This window comes from Hyla sarda, chromosome 1, assembly GCF_029499605.1.
Source record: "Hyla sarda isolate aHylSar1 chromosome 1, aHylSar1.hap1, whole genome shotgun sequence".
Lineage (NCBI taxonomy): Eukaryota > Metazoa > Chordata > Amphibia > Anura > Hylidae > Hyla > Hyla sarda.
Window position 1 is genome coordinate 454,968,455 of NC_079189.1, and position 19,915 is coordinate 454,988,369.

General features: G+C 41.2%; 1 protein-coding gene across 2 annotated transcripts in view; it reads right to left on the reverse strand.

Moving 5' to 3' along the window:
- TMEM132C (transmembrane protein 132C) overlaps window positions 1-19,231 on the reverse strand; it is a 595,756-nt gene extending 576,525 nt beyond the window's left edge. For both annotated transcript variants that reach the window (XM_056533693.1, XM_056533685.1), the window contains exon 1: window positions 18,760-19,231. In XM_056533693.1, the coding sequence (XP_056389668.1) occupies window positions 18,760-18,859 (100 nt within the window). In that variant the 5' untranslated portion in view covers window positions 18,860-19,231. The remainder of the gene's footprint in view (window positions 1-18,759) is intronic.
- Window positions 19,232-19,915: the final 684 nt, after the last annotated feature.

Consider the following 19,915-nt stretch of genomic DNA (forward strand, 5'->3'; position numbering starts at 1 on the left):
ATGCTGACTTGTCTGCTGCAACTAATCCCGCAGAGATCTTCAGCCAATTACTCAAACTCTCCGAAATGCCTTACAGATGGGGCTTCCCTGTCCGTCTACTCATCAGAAGAGGTGACACACTTCATACTGTGAGATCCATGCAAGAAGGTCAATCCCTTCTTCCCTCTGTTCTTTGACTCTTTGTCTGAGCTGACCTGTTCGTCCTGTCTGCCTCTGAATGGACTGTTGCCCCTTCAACAACTGTTGGCTCCTACCAGTTGAGTCGCATAATGTTTTTCTCACATGAATCTCACTGTCTATTATATTTTCTTTGTTTGTTGTTAATTTATCCTATCTGGTCTAATATCTCAATTGTACACATCAGTACCTTACCTGAATTCACTAAGGAAGTGCTTGCTGGCTGTGGGGGACGCCTTCTTAATTGTATCTTGATCTTCCTGCTTTTTCATATATACACCTGCTACCTGAATTATGGTTGTACATATAGCTAACATTAATGTCAACGGTCTCAATGTGCCACACAAACGTTCGTATTTTTGGAAAGAGGTTCAGCAACTAAAATGATGATGTCATATGTGCCCAGGAGACACATTTGCTACAGAAAGATGCACACAGGTTAAAACACCCTGTTTTCGAGCACACTTTTCAAGCTAATTATAGTTCTATATCCAGGGGGGGTTTTCATAGAAATTAAAAATACTGTTGCTTCACTAGAGAACTGCATCTTGGATACTAAAGGCAGATATATTGTCTGTACTGTTCTATTAACTCTGTTCCACTAATTGGTCTCCCTTTATGCTCCCAACTCAGGGCAACTCAGGTTTCTCAATTCCTTACTTAAACGGGTCAGGAGGCGAGTGTGGGGATCTTTAATTATTTGTGGAGATTTCAATTCCATAATGGATCCCTCCATAGACTCCAACTCCCACTCTCTTATTCCCTCACTTTCCTTATCCCCCTTGGGTCTGGGAACATGCATTATTTGATGTATGGTGTTTACACCACACCATGAAAGGGACTTCACCTACCTGTCAGCTGCTCACAACACGTACTCCAGGTTGGATATGTTCCTTGTGGAAAACCATCTTTTACAATCAATCCAACAATCTGAAATAGGCACGATCTCTTGGTTTCTCTTATCTTGAATGACTCTGTGTTCTCAGCAACTTCCTACATGTGGCTTATTAGCCAATCTTTACTCTCCCACAAGGAATATTCCAAAAGACTCAGGGCTGACATAAAGGAATATTTTCAATTAAATTAACCCTCTGTATCACTCCCGATCACCTTATGGAACTGCCACAAAGCAGTCATTAGGGGAATGTGTATCAAATACAGCTCTATTCTCAAAGGGACCAAAAATTTTTATACCCTATTGTCACAACTACACGCACTAGAAAAACTCAATAAAACTCACTTTGAAACTCCTATCCTCTCCACAAAAAGGTCTAAAACCACTCTACTCCTCCTTGCTACATTCAGATACCTGTGTTAAAAGCTACCCTCTACGAATGTGGGAAAGAGATTTAGTTATTGCGGTAACCATTGATGATTGGCAATTTGCATTCAAGTGTGTGTCTAGAGCACTCCACTGTACCGCTCATATGGAATCGTTTTATAAGACCGCTCTACGTTGGCATTTTACCCCAGACAAAATAGCACTAGCTTACCCTGGCTAATCCAATTTTTGTTCCTGGGGTTGTGGGCATAGAGTTACATTGTTTCACATTTTATGGACTTGTCCATTAATTACTACTTTTTGGGATATGTGTAGACGTTTAATATCTGAGCTTTGTTTCCATTCAACTGATCCCTGGTGCTCTCCTAGCTATTTCTAAACATTAATTCTATACTTTCGCAATACAGAGACCTTTTCTACATCATATGCATTGTTGCCAAAACAGCATTTACTAGTTGATGGAAAACTAATAATATCCTCTTCGCTGACACAATAGTTGGCAAAATTAATACTACCTTCTCATACGAGAAGATCCTGGCATTAGGCTCTGGTAGAATGAAAGCATTCAACAATAGGTGGGCCTTATGGATCTCCTACCCTCACTGCAAAGACATTTAAACCACATACTTTTCTAATTGGTGGCACAAGACGGTACTCAGGTATTACACCTATATCTCATTACCCACCTTTCATTTTAGTACAGGTACTGCACACAAATATAGATGCACAACTTATGGCTATTTTTAGATTATGCATAAATAATATGTAACCGGATCATTGCTTGTTTATACTTTTGTTATTCATTGCACATTTATTGCGCTTGTTATACTAACTATTCTATTTTTCATGACAGCTGCTTCTGTCGATTTCTATGCTCTGTTTTTATTATAAAAATCTGAATAAAAACTATTGAATGTAAAATATAAAAAGTGTTCACACCTGACAGTGGGCTTTCCAAAACCATTTATACCTATAGACCAGTCTTTCCCAACCAGAGTGCCTCCAACTGTTGAAAAACTACAATTCCTAGCATGCCCTGAGCTTGAGTGACAGCTGCACAGAGCCTCACTGAAAGCTTCACAGAGCCTCACTGAAAGCTGCAAAGAGCCTCACTGAAAGCTGCAAAGAGCCTCACTGAAAGTTGCACAGAGTCTCATTGAAAGCTGCACAGAGCCTCATTGAAAGCTGCACACTCTCATTGAAAGCTGCATAGAGCCTCACTGAAAGCTGCACAGAGCCTCATTGAACGCTGAATAGAGCCTCACTGAAAGCTGCATAGAGCCTCACTAAAAGTTGCACAGAGCCTCATTGAAACATGCACAGAGCCTCACTGAAACATGCATAGAGCCTCACTGAAAGCTGCACAGACTGAAAGCTGCAAAAAGCCTCATTGAAACGATGTGAAGGTGAAGTGGTCCCCCAACAGGCTTCAGTGGTGTCATGCCTGCTTGGGATAACCCACTTTCTCCTGCTGGGAGATTGCACTATGTGAGCAAGAATAAAGGTATGATACAAAGATTTTTAAAACTCTGAATTTTATTTTAAGGGTGAGAGGGGTGTTAGGAGTAGCTAGGGAACATAGCCTGAGTTAGTTATGAAAAGTTTATTTGGTGACAGGTACTTTTTAAGTCTATATAGCAGGGTTATGGTATGTTCACATGGCCGAATTTCCATGTGGAATCTGATGGAAAAATTCAGCTCAGACATTCTGCTACATGAAGTTAACATTCTGGTGAATAGAATTTTCACTGTCCTATTCACATGGCAAATCTGAATAGGATCAGGAATCAGGAATCTGTGTGTTGAACACAATAAATTCTGCTTATTTTAAGCACAAATTCCTACCACATTCCGCATGGAATCTGCAAAACTGCAAAATATCTGCTGCCAGCTTGGCAGAATGGAATCTGGGCAGAAGCATTGAAATCCTGTCATGTGAACACAGCCTTACAGGTTATAGATATCACTCGGGTGTCTTTTGATCTGAAATCTAATGCTAGGTCTACATTACAGAAATTCCGATGCTGCGGAACCCCATTGCGGTCAATGGGATTCCACTGAATTTGAGCAGCAGACATCCCACCACCGCTGAAATTCCACCGCAAAAAGAATGATCTTGGTCATTCTTTCGGCGGAATCCACTTGGGATACATTGTCGTGTATGGGTACGGCAATGTACGCACAGTCCTAGTACCAACTGATTCAGGAATCTCCGGCTAGTCTTATAACAATATATAGTATTAGGTTACTGCAGATCAAACACTATAGCATTGTAAAACATAATCAAAATACAGTCTTTTCTGTACAGTAAAGCCATTGCTATTTTCAGATAGAAGCTATAGTAGCTGTGTAATTATTATGCTGACCCAACATCTGTACCCTGTAAGAAACAGTCATGTAATGTCCCCAAGTTTCTGTCCCCAAGGGCTAAAATGTTTTATTACCCATAATGCAATGCATTTTGCGGTAACTCCGCTTCATCAGCAAGATGCCTGATGAAGCGGAGTTACCGTGAAACGCGTTGCATTATGGGTAATAGAACATTTTAGCCCTTTGAAGAGTCCCAGCGCCCTGCTTGATCCTGACGTTACCTTGGAGATGTGCTTGTTGGATCCGTTGTTTGTTTGCCAGGAGCGGCTGCAGGGTCTCGTCTGTTCTACAATCTTATGCTGTCACCATAGTTGTACATGGACAGTACAACCACTGTAGGTGAGCACCATTTATTTCTCATTTTTAATATCTATGCCATCTATGCTATCACACTACGGAGCACTTGTTCTTTTATTATAGTTGCCATATTGGCCAGACACAGAAAAGGTTTTGTGTTGTGTTAGAAACGTTGGTCTAGGGGTGGGCGGAGTACAAAGAAATAGTGCATTTAGTGGAGCCACGCTGAACAGGACTATGTGCAACAACTGATCAGTGGAGCTGACATTGGGCTGTGTGACTTGCTACCAACAGTAAGAGACTCCCAGTGCTGTCGAGGTACCGGACAGTAACTGTAAAATCCCGGATTACATCACACTGCAGTATATACACTCCAGTATATACACAGGATGAAAAGAGTGCCAAGGAACATTGAACTCCATTATATTCAACTGGTTTTCCTGTCTGCTAGGGGATGACTTCATTGTTGTTGATCTTGCATTACTGACAAAGAAGGACGACATCACTTCTACAAACTGTAAGAGGTCCACTTGGACCGCTGGGATAAGGGGGGTGTGCAGCCAATTGTGAATATTAGGGTCAGATAGGGACATTTTGTGGGACTACTGTTTATTGAGTGTCCACACTGCAAATACGGACGTGGAAGAGGTGAAAAATGTTGTACGATTTGACTTGAATTGTTTACATCATTCTGAAGGTTTTGCTTGCCTTTACCTCTGCTATCTCACCATTAATCTGCCTTTTATTAATCTATAAGAAATGCAATTTTCTTAAACATGACCACTGCGCATGCACTGTTTTCTGGTCGCAGAGCCAAACCACCTGCCTTGTTCTTGGTTCACACCCCTACACACCTGAGCAGAAGAGACACCCATGTATCAGGATTAGAGATGAGCGAACTTACAGTAAATTTGATTTGTCACAAACTTCTCGGCTCGGCAGTTGATGACTTATCCTGCATAAATTAGTTCAGCTTTCAGGTGCTCCGATGGGCTGGAAAAGGTGGATACAGTCCTAGGAGACTCTTTCCTAGGAATGTATCCACCTTTTCCAGCCCACCGGAGCACCTGAAAGCTGAACTAATCCATGCAGGATAAGTCATCAACTGCCGAGCCGAGAAGTTCGTGACAAATCGAATTTACTGTAGGCTCGCTCATCTCTAATCAGGATGTCTGATCTCTATTTGGAGTGGTGAACTTACTATATGTGTTATTTGATAGCAATATCACTTATTTGTAGGAAGTTTTAAAGCATTTTCAGTGTGCTGCATACAAATGTATTCACTCGACCTATAAGTTAGTGAGCTAGAAAGGCATTTATTAAATTAGCTTTGAGCTAAAAGGGAATATTATGTGCAACTGTACAGCTTCTCTATTTCCAAGGAAACTTCACCAAAGTGTCATTTAATTTTATTTGCTGAACGTCCATCTTATAATATCAACCTTCTACAGCCAAATCATACAAATAATCTAATGAATTACAATCCTTTCTGGTATACGTGATGTAAAAGCAGCAGCCATGAAGTACGGAATGTAGAGCTTTTATATATAAACATAAGGAAGGACATTATATGTGTTAGACACTTGTGACATTTTGGAGACAGGTTATTTGACTAGCCTGACATACACTAAATCTTAAATGGGCACCGTGACTTAAAAATACATTTGACATGTCATAAAGTCATAAAGTTTTGATCAGTTGGAGTCTGAGTGTTCAGACCAAGAGTGATCGCTAGAACGAGCTGGAAGAAGTACCATGAGAAGTCTTAGACAAAGGCACAAAGATTAGGGAGAGAAGTGCTCAGCCACGCTCTTTTCTCACTGCTCATTCTAGCGATCAGTCAGAATGTGAACACTCAGACCCAGCTGATCAAAAATTTTGACATGTCTCTACGACACTTTAAAGGGGTACTCTGCCGAAATCCAAAGGATAGGCGATAAGATGTCTGATCGTGGCGATCCCGTCGCATTGTGATGTCACGCCACGCCCCCTCCATTCATATATATGGGAGGGAGCATGACAGCTAGTATGTAGCCGCCACTCCTCCTCCCATAGACATGAATGGGGGGGCGTGGCAGCTGTAGTGGCCAGTCATCTGGCACGGACGGGAGTTCGCTCCGTGCACAGATGACTGTGGTGCCGGGCCGGAGATTTCGGGGGTCCCCAGTGGGGGAACTCCTAAAATCAGACATCTTATCCCCTATCCTTTGCATAGGGATAAGATACTTTTCGTTGGAGTACCCCTTTAAGGAGTTGACGTTTGGTGCTAAACAAAACAATAACTCAAAGTCTGGCACCGTCTTTTTCCATATCTACTTAGAACTAGAGACAATAGTTGCAATTAATCGTTTGGATAGGGGATAAGATGTCTAGGGGCGGAGTACCCCATTAATTCCCCGTGTGCATAAGTGAGCCTTGGTAGCCCATGATTCTGTTAGGGTGCATTTGCACGGCTGTCTGTCCCCGTTCTTTTCCCCCCATTTAGGTTCGTTTGTTGTTGCTTGTAAACAGATTACAAACGGTTGTAAAATAATTAATTTTTTCTACAATCCGTTTGCACCCATCTGCGCTCATTTCCATTTTTTTTTTTTTTACGGGAGAAAAGACGGTGCATGCAGTATTTTTTTCTCTTGTCAAAAAAACTGAAGAAAAAACTGATACAGTAAATTTAACTTTGAAGTCTATGGAAAATGGATGAGCCTTTAATGTCATCCATTTGCATCCGTTTTTCAATCCATTTTTTGAGCATGCTCAGAACAAAAAAAAATGTTTTAGGTTTATTAACTGAACAATAACGGATACAAATGGATAACATCTGTTTGCATCCGTTATTAACTTTTTTTTTTTTTAAGTCCATTTTTATTTTTGACGGGAGAAGAACGCAACGACGTGTGAACGCAACCTTACAGGTTGAGAAATTGTACTGCCTCAAAGCACTTTTGGTAGTCACTCATCATTACAATAGGGAACAACTCAACATCAACAACACATGCGGCTTTGGAGGTGTTCTGACCCAGTCATCTAGCCACCTCCAATTGGCCCTTATCAAAGTCGCTCAGATCCATACACTTGTCCATTTTTCTTGCTTGCAATACACTAACTTCAAGAATTGACTGTTCACTCGCTGTTTGATATATCCCATTTCAAACCACTTAAAGGGCCACTGTATTTATGTCTGTCAGTGATTTCCATCTTTAAGGCTGTTTCATCTACATTAGCCATCTTCTTTGGGAACGCCAGCCCTCAAGTCTGTTTTTAATGTAAATTTTTAGTGGTCATCCGAAAATGGTTTCACTGAATTATTAATAAACTTTCCCACATAGTATATGTATGTATTACATACTGTATATTACAGAGTATTTACCTTGTCTGGTTATAATGACATTTTTATTTATTTATATATATATATATATATATATATATATATATATATATATATATATGTGGTAGCCCTTGGGGGGTATAGTGTAGTTGGGTGTTGCTGTGTTGGACTATGAGGGGTTAATTTAACCCTTGTCACTCGTGACGCCAGGGTGGGGGTTAATACGCTGAGGTAGTTGCTAGGCCTATCGCGACCCTTCCCAGAAACCATAGGTGCGTGCAGAAATAAATGATTGTCCATGGCAGTGCTGAACTTGAACTTGCAGAAACTTTACTGATTAATTGCAGTATATTCAGTAACGGTAACAGTCTTAGTAACAGAGTCTATTATCAGCACGGCAGTGACTGACAGTTACTTAGTAGTGTTGAGCGGCATAGGCCATATTCGAATTCGCAAATATTCGCGAATATATGGACGAATATTCGTCATATGCGAAAATTTGCATATACAAAAAGTACCATAAGCTAAATTTCGCATATGCGAAAATTATCATATGCAAATTTTCGCATATGCGAAAATTCGCACACCAGTCTCACACAGTAGTATTAGAGCCTTCTTACACCACATAAGCTGGAAGCAGAGAGGGGTGATCACTGTGATGTGTACTGTGAAGAAAAAAAAAAAAAAAAAAGAATATTCGTCATTACGAATATATAGCGCTATATTCGCGAATATTTGCGAATTCGCAAATATGCGATATTCGCGAATAAAATTCGAATTGCGAATATTCGCGAGCAACACTATTGCTTAGGACCGATAAGTTGTCCTGAGATTAGTAGAATTAGGTTTTGCAGAGATCCGCTGGATTTAGGGGTCTGTTTAGGTCCAGTGATCTTGCAGAGTAATAGGGAATTGAAGTAACTCACAGTTTTGGAATGATGGCCGTTGCCGCAAGGCTTTGGCCTAGTGGTTGCCGATGACAGCTGCGCAGATCCGTCCTCATCAGCAGCCCACGATGAAAGAGAGAGATTAGGATGGCCGCCGCTCCCTTATATGGGCAGGGGCAGGGCCGTTTTGGATTGGTTCATGTCAGCTGTCACTCACCATTACAAAGCATGGTGGGTGATCACCTGACTACCTCCAAAGGTCCTTGAGTAAAAACCATAGAGTTCTGGAACACATCACGTGACCCTCAGGTCCTGCGACACCAACAACAAGGTAAGTACACTTTATATACATATAGACAATTAGAATTTGAATAATTTTAATTATTAAAGGGGTGACTAGAGGCTAACTATAGATGAGGATCCCATTGGTACCTAGGGACTCTGACTTTGGGGACCTCACCACAAGGTAACGGATGCAATCCGGTACTGGGACACCACATATATATATATATATATATATATATATATATATATATATTCTATCCATTTTATTTCAGTAAAATATTTCAGGGAATCCAACCGATAACTGAATAGACATATTACTACTACCAGTCCGTGTTAATAGACATTACATAGCTGGTGTAATTTGCTGAATGAAACCAAGTGCTGCTTTGCTGGGAACACATGTAAGCTGATCAGACGCAAGAAAATATCTAAATCAGCAAAGAAGACGTGTAGAAGTGACAGCGGCAGACAGATTTACACCAGCGGACACATACAGATCCAATCCAAAAGGCTTCACTTGTCCAATTAAGAGCTACCTTCAAGATGGAAGTGAAAAAGAGCTTCGGCATTTCTAAAGACACCTGAATATTAGCTGGAGCAGGACAGTGTGTGTCAATAAATCCTAGTTGTGTTTCTAGACAAATGAATATAAAACTGATGAAAACACCCTAGAAGTAATCCGTCCAACCATAGGTGCAATCTGCTGCTGGAAGAAATGGATTTCACATACACGCGAGGCTGGAAATGTGGTTATGCATCATCTTATGATTTGCTTTCTCTTACCGAAGAAAATTATTCTGCACACCTTTACATAAACGTATGTTAAAGGGGTACTCCGGTGGAAAACATTATTTTTTTTTAAATCAACTGGTGCCAGAAAGTTAAACAGATTTGTAAATGAAATAATGTAAATATTAACCACACCTCAAAGATCTCACCATATCAAATGGTGCATAATGATTGAAGACAGAATGGTTGGATAAAATACAAGAAGCACCAATTAAATATTCCACCACTGGGCCCTAGTGGTAGATGATATATGGTAGTGATCACTGGTTTGTAGCGGCACTGCGATGGTTAATCACATGAATGTCCCCATTAGGAATCCACTTGTTGTATTGGATCCAAATAGAATACAAATAGAATGCAGTTTATACAAGTTTATCTACTGAGGAAGGGGTCATATAGATATTTTAAGTACCCTGAAACGCGTCTAGTTATAACATATATACAGCACCAACGACATTCCCGAGGAACCACTGCTCGAGCTATCAAGGACTTATCCATCTTCAAAGCTTCTAACAGCTGCTGACGTCACCCGCTGCAAGTGAGACCGCCAATTTCAATTCTCTATCTGCCGGAGCTCCAGCCAGATTGGGTTTGCAAACAGTGCGCTCCTGCCAGAGCCCCAGTCCGACGGTTATCCTGCTGGAGCCCTGATGCGACATCTGCCGTCGGTAGCAACATAGCAACACAGCACACCACTGGCTGTCTCCGCAAACAATTCTCCCAGTGTTAAAATACCTACTACATCCACGAGGTCCGTCGCAGAATGGGACCACACTGGTGAGTTAATATATCTGTCTCAATTACAGCAACAGCGAGACTGCACGGGTACTCCCACATACAAGAACTTTTATTTCATCATTAAGAACTGCATTCTATTTGTATTCTATTTGGATCCAATACAACTAATGGATTCCTAGTCGGGACATTTATGTGATTAACCATCGCAGTGCCGATACAAATCAGTGCTCACTACCATATATCATCTACCACTAGGGCCCAGTGGTGGAATATTTAATTGGTACTTCTTTTATTTTATTATATTTTTATTTTTCATTATATTGTCGCATATGTGTTTTTTATGCATGTTTAAAAATATTTTTTATATTGCAATAAAATTCTGCATTTTTTCTAACCATTCTTTTTGCACCAATTGATAAGGTGAGATCTTTGAGGTGTGGTTAATATTTACATTATTTATTTCTCTTTCTGGCCGGTGGGGATCCGCTTTTAACCACTTAACCTTGGATCTTTAGTTGTGAGCTGCACACATGGCTTTGTTTCTCTAGATTTGCAAATTACTTCTATTAAAAATTCTTTACCCTTCCAGTACTTTTTAGCAGCTGTATGCTACAGAGGAAATAATTTTATTTTTGAATTTCTTTTTTGTCTTGTCCACAGTGCTCTCTGCTGACATCTGATGCCCGTATCAGGAACTGTCCAGAGCAGCATCGGTTTGCTATGGGGATTTTCTCCTGCTCTGGACAGTTCTTGATACAGGCATCAGGTGTCAGCAGAGAGCACTGTGGACAAGAAAAAAATAAATACAAAAAGAAAAGAATTTTCCTCTAGAGCATACAGCTGCTATAAAGTACTGGAAGGGTGAAGATTTTTAATAGAAGTAATTTACAAATCTGTTTAACTTTCTGGCACCAGTTGATTTAACATTTTTTTTTAAGATTAGTGGCTTAAAAATACTAAATAAAAAAGTATTATTTCGGAGTATCCCCCACTCTCTACCCTAAACTGTCCATAAAATGTATGTGCTTATCTTATCTAGTACATGTAAATAGATGGCAACTTAGTCTTGTTAGTCAGTAAAATATTCTCATGGCCACAGGTACAATAAGTCTTGAGTCTTGGTGGTTCCTGATGACGCTTGGTGGTCCAGTCATCTGATATTCCTGGTAGTCCAGTGGCATGAAGATATCTGTTGACTAGTCCCTGGTGGTCCAGTGGTGCGATGATCTATGGTGCTTAGTGGTCATGTAATCCCTTCTTGTCAGTGGAAAATCTAAGCATTTATTCTCTGTTTCCTTTTCTGGCACTGACACTCTATATCCAGACCTTAAGTCAGTGGGATATTAAGTACCTGGAAGCTGAAGGTCAATGAAAAAACACTGCACCCTTGTTGTCAGTGTTTAACATGTCAGTAACATGTGATGAGTGGCGCATACAGCACCTGCAACCTGGTGACCCAGTGACCTCTGTCAATGCTCCTGTTGCCTTATGGAGATTTAAACCCTGCTACCATACACACTGCAAGTTTTTACATTCCCAGTAGAAATGCCATTCTACACATACCCTGAGTACCTGAATGAGGGTGCGTTCACACGGAGTAAATCAAGAGTAATTCACGCCGAAAAATTTACGGGTGGAAAAAATAATTTAATTTTCTCGCGGAATTGCGCGGAAATGGGGGAGAAAGAAGTGAAGGGGTTTTCAGCCATTTCCGTGCGAATTCCGCGCAAATTGCGCGCAAATTCCGCACGAAAACAATGTCAGACGGAATTTTTTTTTACCATTGACTTCTATTGATTTCTGCTAGCGGATTCCGCTTGAAGAATGAACATGCTCATTCTTCAAGCGGAACGGAATTCAGCGTCGGAATTCAGCTAGCAGAATTTCCGCAGTGTGAACAGGACAGCGAAAAAACATTAAAGTCAATGAGCAGAGGAGATGTGCATTAATTTGGAGCGGAGAATTCAAGAGGAATTATTCAAGTAAATTCCTCTTGAATTACTCTGTGTGAACGCACCCTAATTCTAAGTCTGCTATCTGCCGATTATGATGTAGAGTATAAGCCAGTGTTTCCCAACCAGTGTGTCTCCAGCTGCTGCAAAACTACAACTCCCAGCATGCTTTGAGTCTGGTTTCAGGGGCGGATATTACAGGGGTCACCACCTCTTTGGGGAGCTATTAAGTAGGAGGGACCCTTATACCCATGGGAAAGAGAAGGAAAACCATTCACTAGATCAGTGTTTCCCAAACAGGCTGCCTCCAGCTGTTGCAAAACTACAACTCCCAGCATGCTTTGAATCTTGTTTCAGGGGCGGATATTAAGGGGGTCACCACCTCTTTGGGGAGCTATTAAGTAGGAGGGGCCCTTATACCCATGGGAAAGAGAAGGAAAACCATTCACTAGATCAGGGTTTCCCAACCAGGCTGCGTCCAGCTGTTGCAAAACTACAACTCCCAGCATGCCCAGACAGCCGAAGGCTGTCTGGCATGCTGGGAGTAGTAGTTTTACAACAGCTGGAGGCACTCTGGTTGGGAAACACTGGTATAAGCAATGAAACAGTCACAGTTACCAAATCATAACTCAAATTCTGAATATTATCCAAGCACCATAAATGAACATTATATTATTGTGAATGGATACATGCCATTGGTTGAATAATCACTACAATAGATAACATCACAATGTTTTCTCTAATCTGTGTATTCTAGTGTCGGCCATAGCTAAAGCGGAATACAGTCTGGAAGAACACTTCATAGTATATCCGTACTCTGAGTATAGGAATTATATTTAGTCGAGTACTATTCATCCGAATCCTGGAATGGTACCGCCAGAACAGACAGGGTAATGTTTTATTAAAGCGATTATATGAAAATCTTCTGGTTTTTTTTTTTTCCCTTTAGAGAAAAAGAAACTGACAAAGCAAAATAGGCCCCGACAGTATATGAGAGATGGCAGGTTCATAAAAGAAAGACATCCTGGGATATCTATACTGCATGATGGGATGCAAGGGCACATAGTAACACATCACGTTTTTGCCATACTGTTTTCAATCCGTTTTTCTAAAGAAAACCGTATGGCAAAACAACGGATGGAACAGTATGGGAAAAAGTAAACCGTATGTGTTTTTTAACAGTATACTGTTTTTAAAAGTGCATACAGTTCCGTCAGTTTTTATAGAAAAAATAAATAAGTTTTTTAAAATTTTGTCCATTTTTAATGGGAGGGGTCTTGGGTGGGGACTTTAGGATGCAAATGTGCATGTGCAAAATAAAAATGTATATGTTTTCCCGTATGGAACCGTATACATGTGCGTTTCCCATTGATGTCCATGTTAAAATAAAACGTATGCGGTGTAGTACAGTTTTTAAACCGGAGACAAAATCGTGGCCAACCATGTTAAAAAAGCGTATGCAGTGCAGTACGGTTTTTAAACCGGAGACAAAAAATATGTTTTCCCGTATGGAACCATATACATATGCGTTTTCCATTGACGTCCATGTTAAAATAAAACGTATGCGGTGCAGTACGGTTTTTAAACCGGAGACAAAATCATGGCCAACCACGTTTTTGTCTCCGGTTTAAAAACCGTACTGCAACTGCATACGTTTTTTTTTTTTTAACATGGACGTCAATGGGAAATGCAAATGTATACGGTTCCATACGGGAAAACATATACGTTTTTTACTTTGCACATGCGCATTTGCATCCTGAAGTCCCCACCCAAGACCCCTCCCATTAAAAATGGACAACATTTTAAAAAACTTTTTTTTTTCTATAAAAACGGACGGAACTGTATGCACTTTTAAAAACAATATACTGTTTAAAACCGCATGCAGTTTACTTTTTCCCATACTGTTCCATCCGTTTTTTTGCCATACAGTTTTCTTTAGAAAAACGGATTGAAAACAGTATGGCAAAAACGTGATGTGAACCCAGTCTAAGCCGCGAGCGATGGTGAGGGGGAATGTTTGTGTTGATAGTACACGTCTAATTAAAAGAAATAACTCGTTTCTGGGATTTAGCTTGTTCTTTGCTTGTGAGAACCACATCCTTCTAAAAGCTTTAATCCTACAGTTCAGCAGACAAAACCCAGAGAGGGATTGCAAGCCGGATGAGGGGGGTCAGGATCACTCAATTAAAGCTCTCTTGGAGCTCAAGCACGCTGACATTGTAATAAGTTTGCAGGGCCTTTCAGAAGAGCCCGTGAACTATAAAATCGCACCGCCTGATGCAGACAGTGTCCCCTGCTCCCCGCAGGAACTTAATATCTTCCCCTTTTATCTCAATGAGCTATAATCGGGCACTCTCAGCAGCTGCTGTTGGTGTTGGTAGATTCTGGCACAATCCTTGCTTCTAAACAGTATAACTGAGCTAAGGCTGATCTTAATTCCTGCAGAGTGACATTCTCTCACAATGCTCAATTGTTTCGCAGGGAAATCTTTTTAAATATTAAGGGATCTCGAAAGCCAGGCCCGACATACCTTCCTCCGAACTAAGCGTCTTCTCTTTATTGGCCTTGGCACCTTCTTAGTGCTCATCATTAATTAGAAGTACAGTGACCCCCTCGACCGACGATGGCCCCGACATACGATCATTTCAACATACGATGGCCTCTCTGCTTTTGTATGTCGGGGCTATCGCATAAACGTCTATACGGCAGACTGCTTCAGCTGCCACCGGATAGCCTTAACGGTGCCCCGTGTGGTCCGCTGACAATCACTTACCTGTCCTCGGGGCTACGGTGCGTCCTCTTCGGGATCCCAGGCATTGTCGGCGCTCTCCATCGTCGTCATCACGTCGCTGCGCGCGCCGTCCCGTCATCCAAATGGAGCGGCGTGCGTAGCGACGTGATGGCAGCGACGGAGAGCGAGGATGCCGGGGAAACAGAGGCCTTGTCGGAGCGTCAGGGACACCTCGGGGACGCGGCGACAGTGATGGAAGGCGACATCCAGAGCAGCGGTGATGGTCCAGAGCGGCGGGGACATGTGAGTATAACCTCCAATACCAGTGGTCTTCAACCTGCGGACCTCCAGATGTTGCAAAACTACAACTCCCAGCATGCCCGGACAGCCGTTGGCTGTCCGGGCATGCTGGGTGTTGTAGTTTTGCAACATCTAGAGGTCCACAGGTTGTAGACCACTGTCCTATACTTTACATTGCACGGATCCCTCAACATACGATGGTTTTAACAAACGATGGTCCATTTGGAACGGATTACCATCGTATGTTGAGGGACCACTGTATACAGGAGTTACTGAATGAAATATAAACCAATATCATGTTTACGCCATCTACTGTATAACCCTTATATGGGACATATAAATATAGTATTAAATGCTACTGCTATAGATGTGGTGGGGTTAGAAATACAAAGACCAACTTGTCATGGAAGGCTATGGATTGTTATACCGTAGATTTATCTGCAACACTATATAAAAGCACAAATTATTAATTGTGATAATATCAGGAGTTGTGCCACATGACAGACTCAGCACTACTGCATCTCCGCTTCACTATTAAAGTATAAAATATACTAAAAAACATACAATACCCTACAGCATATTCCTAATGTTATTGTCTTTACTTGTAAATGATACTTTTAGGTGAAATACGAATTAAACTTAGCATTTCCTATAGACTCTGTTTACAGTTTTATCATCTAAAAGAACTATTGATTTACTAATAACCATAATATATATTCTGAGATAATACAATGAAGGGAGAAATGATTTACTCGACGCTACATTTTAGAACAATGGTAATAAAATTGGATCATAAAAAGATCCTATAAGAAGAGCAGCTTAGGATTTTAAGTACCCCAATTACTTTGTATGATTAATACAGTGACGGAACCACTGGACCTGATCTGGGTTCACATCCACTGTTACAACTAGAGATGAACGAACTTAGAGTAAATTCGATTCGTCACGAACTTCTCGGCTCGGCAGTTGATGACTTATCCTGCATAAATTAGTTCAGCTTTCAGGTGCTCCGGTGGGCTGGAAAAGGTGGATACAGTCCTAGGAATGTATCCACCTTTTCCAGCCCACTGGAGCACCTGAAGTCTGAACTAATTTACGCAGGAAAAGTCATCAACTGCCGAGCCGAGAAGTTCGTGACGAATCAAATTTACTGTAAGTTCGCTCATCTCTAGTTACAACCCAATGAATTTAAACAAAACATTTGGTTCATGTTATGAAGAGACTGCCAGAGATCTGCCAAGCTCTTGTAGATACATTCACTCACGTTCCCAGCACAAAAGAAATGCAGCGTTCTAAGGCAAAACATAATTCGGAGTGAAAAGCACCAAGGTGGGATCCAGCTGCTTTACAGGTATGTCCCAGGTGGAGGACAGGAATCGCCACATGATTGATCACTATGATACCTGCTCAACTATGCAGTTTTTATATGGCCCGTCATCTATCTTTAGTCCTCTGGATCTAGGTCTAGTTGGCTGTAGAAGGCTGCAGAGTGGTCTTGTGTCAAGGACAAGAAAGCGTAATGTTTCTTATTTTCAATGCAAATGTATGCAGGCATTCATCAGTTAAGCATGAAATATGTGCTGTAGAGTTTTAATTCAATTGAAGTCAAATGAGTAGATTCCACATCACTTTGCTGGTAGTTGTATTCAATGATTTCCATGACTTTGAACATGATGTGATTCCCTATACCATGGGGAGCTTCTGGCAAGTTGAGGATGTCTCCACAAATCAATGCAGACTATACCGAGTATGGATGCATATGTATTGGCACATGAGCTCTCATATAAAGCCTCCTTAATTGGACTGACACATTGACACAATTGGTCCCTGAGCTATATTCTGAATGGCGGCTTTATCGCAGTATTATATTTTTGGGACAGTAATGTGACAAAATGGTGTCTCTGAGTCCCCGCAGGAACCAAACTTAGAGAAATGGTGTCTTCAAGTGCCATGTGAAAAAAAAAAAAAAAGCTGGCAGGGGATTTAAACATTCTCAACAATAAGCACTCTCTTATCTGTAATCCCCTGAGGTCGCAGGAACCCACCAAGGCATGAGAACAGGGGCAATGCTCAAGAAAGGCATGGAACAGACTAGGTTCTGCCAACATCAAAAGATGCCACTTGTCAAACATCATCTGGTCCTCTGGTGATGTCCTACAACCACCAAAGTCCTACTCACTTTCCTTGTAGGGGAAATCAGTCTTGTATGTATCATAAGGAACAACTTGCTACTTAGTATTTGGTCTTTTGTGTCATGTTTGTAAACATCGGAAGCCAAAGAGATTAGAAAATTCATAATATTTATGTTTTGAACAGTTAACAGCTACACATATGAACTGATTATAATTATTATCTATCTATCTATCTATCTAATATCTATCTATCTATCTAATTTCTATCTATCTCATATCTATCTATCTATCTATACCATATCTATTATATATGGATCTATCTATACTATACCATATCTATCTATCTATACCATATCTATCTATCTATACCATATCTATCTATCCATCTATCTATACCATATCTATCTATCTATACCATATCTATCTATCTTTACCATATCTATCTATCTATCTATCTATCTATACCATATCTATCTATCTATCTATCTATACTATATCTATCATATATGGATCTATACCATATCTATCTATCTATTTATCTATCTATCTATGTATACCATATCTATCCATCTATCTATCTATCTATCATCTATCTATATATCTATCTATCTATCATCTATCTATATATCTATCTATACCATATCTATCCATCTATCTATCTATCATCTATCTATACCATATCTATCTATCTATCTATCTATCTATCTATCTATCTATCTATCATCTATCTATATATCTATCTATACCATATTTATCTATCTATCTATCTATCATCTCTCTCTCTCTCTCTCTCTCTCTCTCTCTCTCTCTCTCTCTCTCTCTCTATATATATATCTATACCATATCTATCTATCTATCTATCTATCTATCTATCTATACCATATCTATCATATATGGATCTATACCATATCTATCTATCTATCTATATATCTATACCATATCTATCTATCATATATGGATTTATCTATCTATACCACATCTATCTATCCTATATGGATCTATCTATTATCTTTCTATATATCTATCTATCTCTGCACACTGACTGTACTCCTATTAAAGTAAGGTTGTGCCTCTCTATAAGTATTTAGCATGTAACACAACACAAATCTGGGTGGCAGAGGCTTAATACACTGAGTCCAATACACAGAAGCACCAACATATGACCCACTCCTGATATAGAAGAATAGGGCATTAAAGGCAATGCATGGTGCCCTTTAACAAGTCATGAGCAGCACATGAAAAGAACATCTATCTACCTGGCATTTCTAACTTGCACAGTTCATCTGGCCACATAAATCCTAGGGCAGTGTTTCCCAACCAGTGAGCCTCCAGCTGTTGCAAAACTACAACTCCCAGCATGCCCGGACAGCCTTTGGCTGTCCGGGCATGCTGGGAGTTGTAGTTTTGCAACAGCTGGAGGCACACTGGTGGGGAAACACTGTCCTAGGGAGATCAGATAGATATTAGGAGTCAGGCATCACTGGGCTATGGACTTACCTCTGCAAAACAGCATCCCAAGTGTGAGAGTGACAAGTGTGGCCAGGCTCTGGTAGGTCCACTTATACAATCCCAGGGTGCCCATAGCTGCTCTCAGCATGCAGATCACATGGAAGATGAGGCTCCCAGGCTAGAAGCGACCATGGGAGGTGCATAAAGAAACTGCTCCAGGCTCTGGGCGATGAAGTTCACAGGTATGTGCTGAGCACTGTCAGAGGAGGAAGGAGATCCATCTGTCCTGGGTGCAGATCTGCCCAGTCCACAGCCCTATGCCCACATGCACCTAGCTGCAGGAGAGATGGAGGGTAGTGCCAGGACTTGTAGATTGTTACAGACGATGTCAGATCCCCAGGAGCCAGAACTTTGTGTATCCTCCATCCCAGTCTTCTAGTCTCCCATTGGCGGCTGCAGAGAGGATGAAGTAGTTCTACTAGAAGATAGATGCCGGTGGCCCCCGCAGCACTTCTCTCCCCGCTCTGGTCCTCATCTCCCTTTCCCAAACCCACCAACTCTCCTCATTTCATAGTAAAAAGAATAGAGGGCTGGAGCGGATGAATGACAGTGGGGAGAGCCAATCAGAGCGCGAGTCCGGGATGTGGGCGTGGCCAGGGAGCGCATACTTGAGGATGTGTTCATTCAGTCCAGTGATCGGAGGCTATGCTGGATTAACCTCTTTACTGCCGAACCGTGTGAGGAGCTGGAGTGTGCACTGAAGGGGAAGACCCAGCTTTCCTGCAGCATAGTGCCTGTAATTTTGAAAAAGAAACCGCCTTCAGCTCTGAGTAAGTCGGGTTGTCACAGCCATAAAGACGTAAAGCAAGTGTTTCCCAACCAGTGTGCCTCCGGCTGTTGGATGTCCGGGCATGCTGGGGGTTGTAGTTTGGAAAAAAGAAACCGTCTCCAGCTCTTAGTAATTCAGGTTGTTACAGCCATCAAAAGGTTAAGCCAGTGTTTCTCAACCAGGGTGCCTCCACTTGTTGCAAAACTACAACTCCCATCATGCCTATACTGCCAGATGCTGTCCAGGAATGCTGGGGGTTGTAGTGTTGATACATAGTGAATACATAGTTTGATATATAGTGCCTGAGTTAGGTTAACCCAGTGTTTCCTACCCAGTGTGCCTCCAGCTGTTGCAAAACTACAACTCCCATCATGC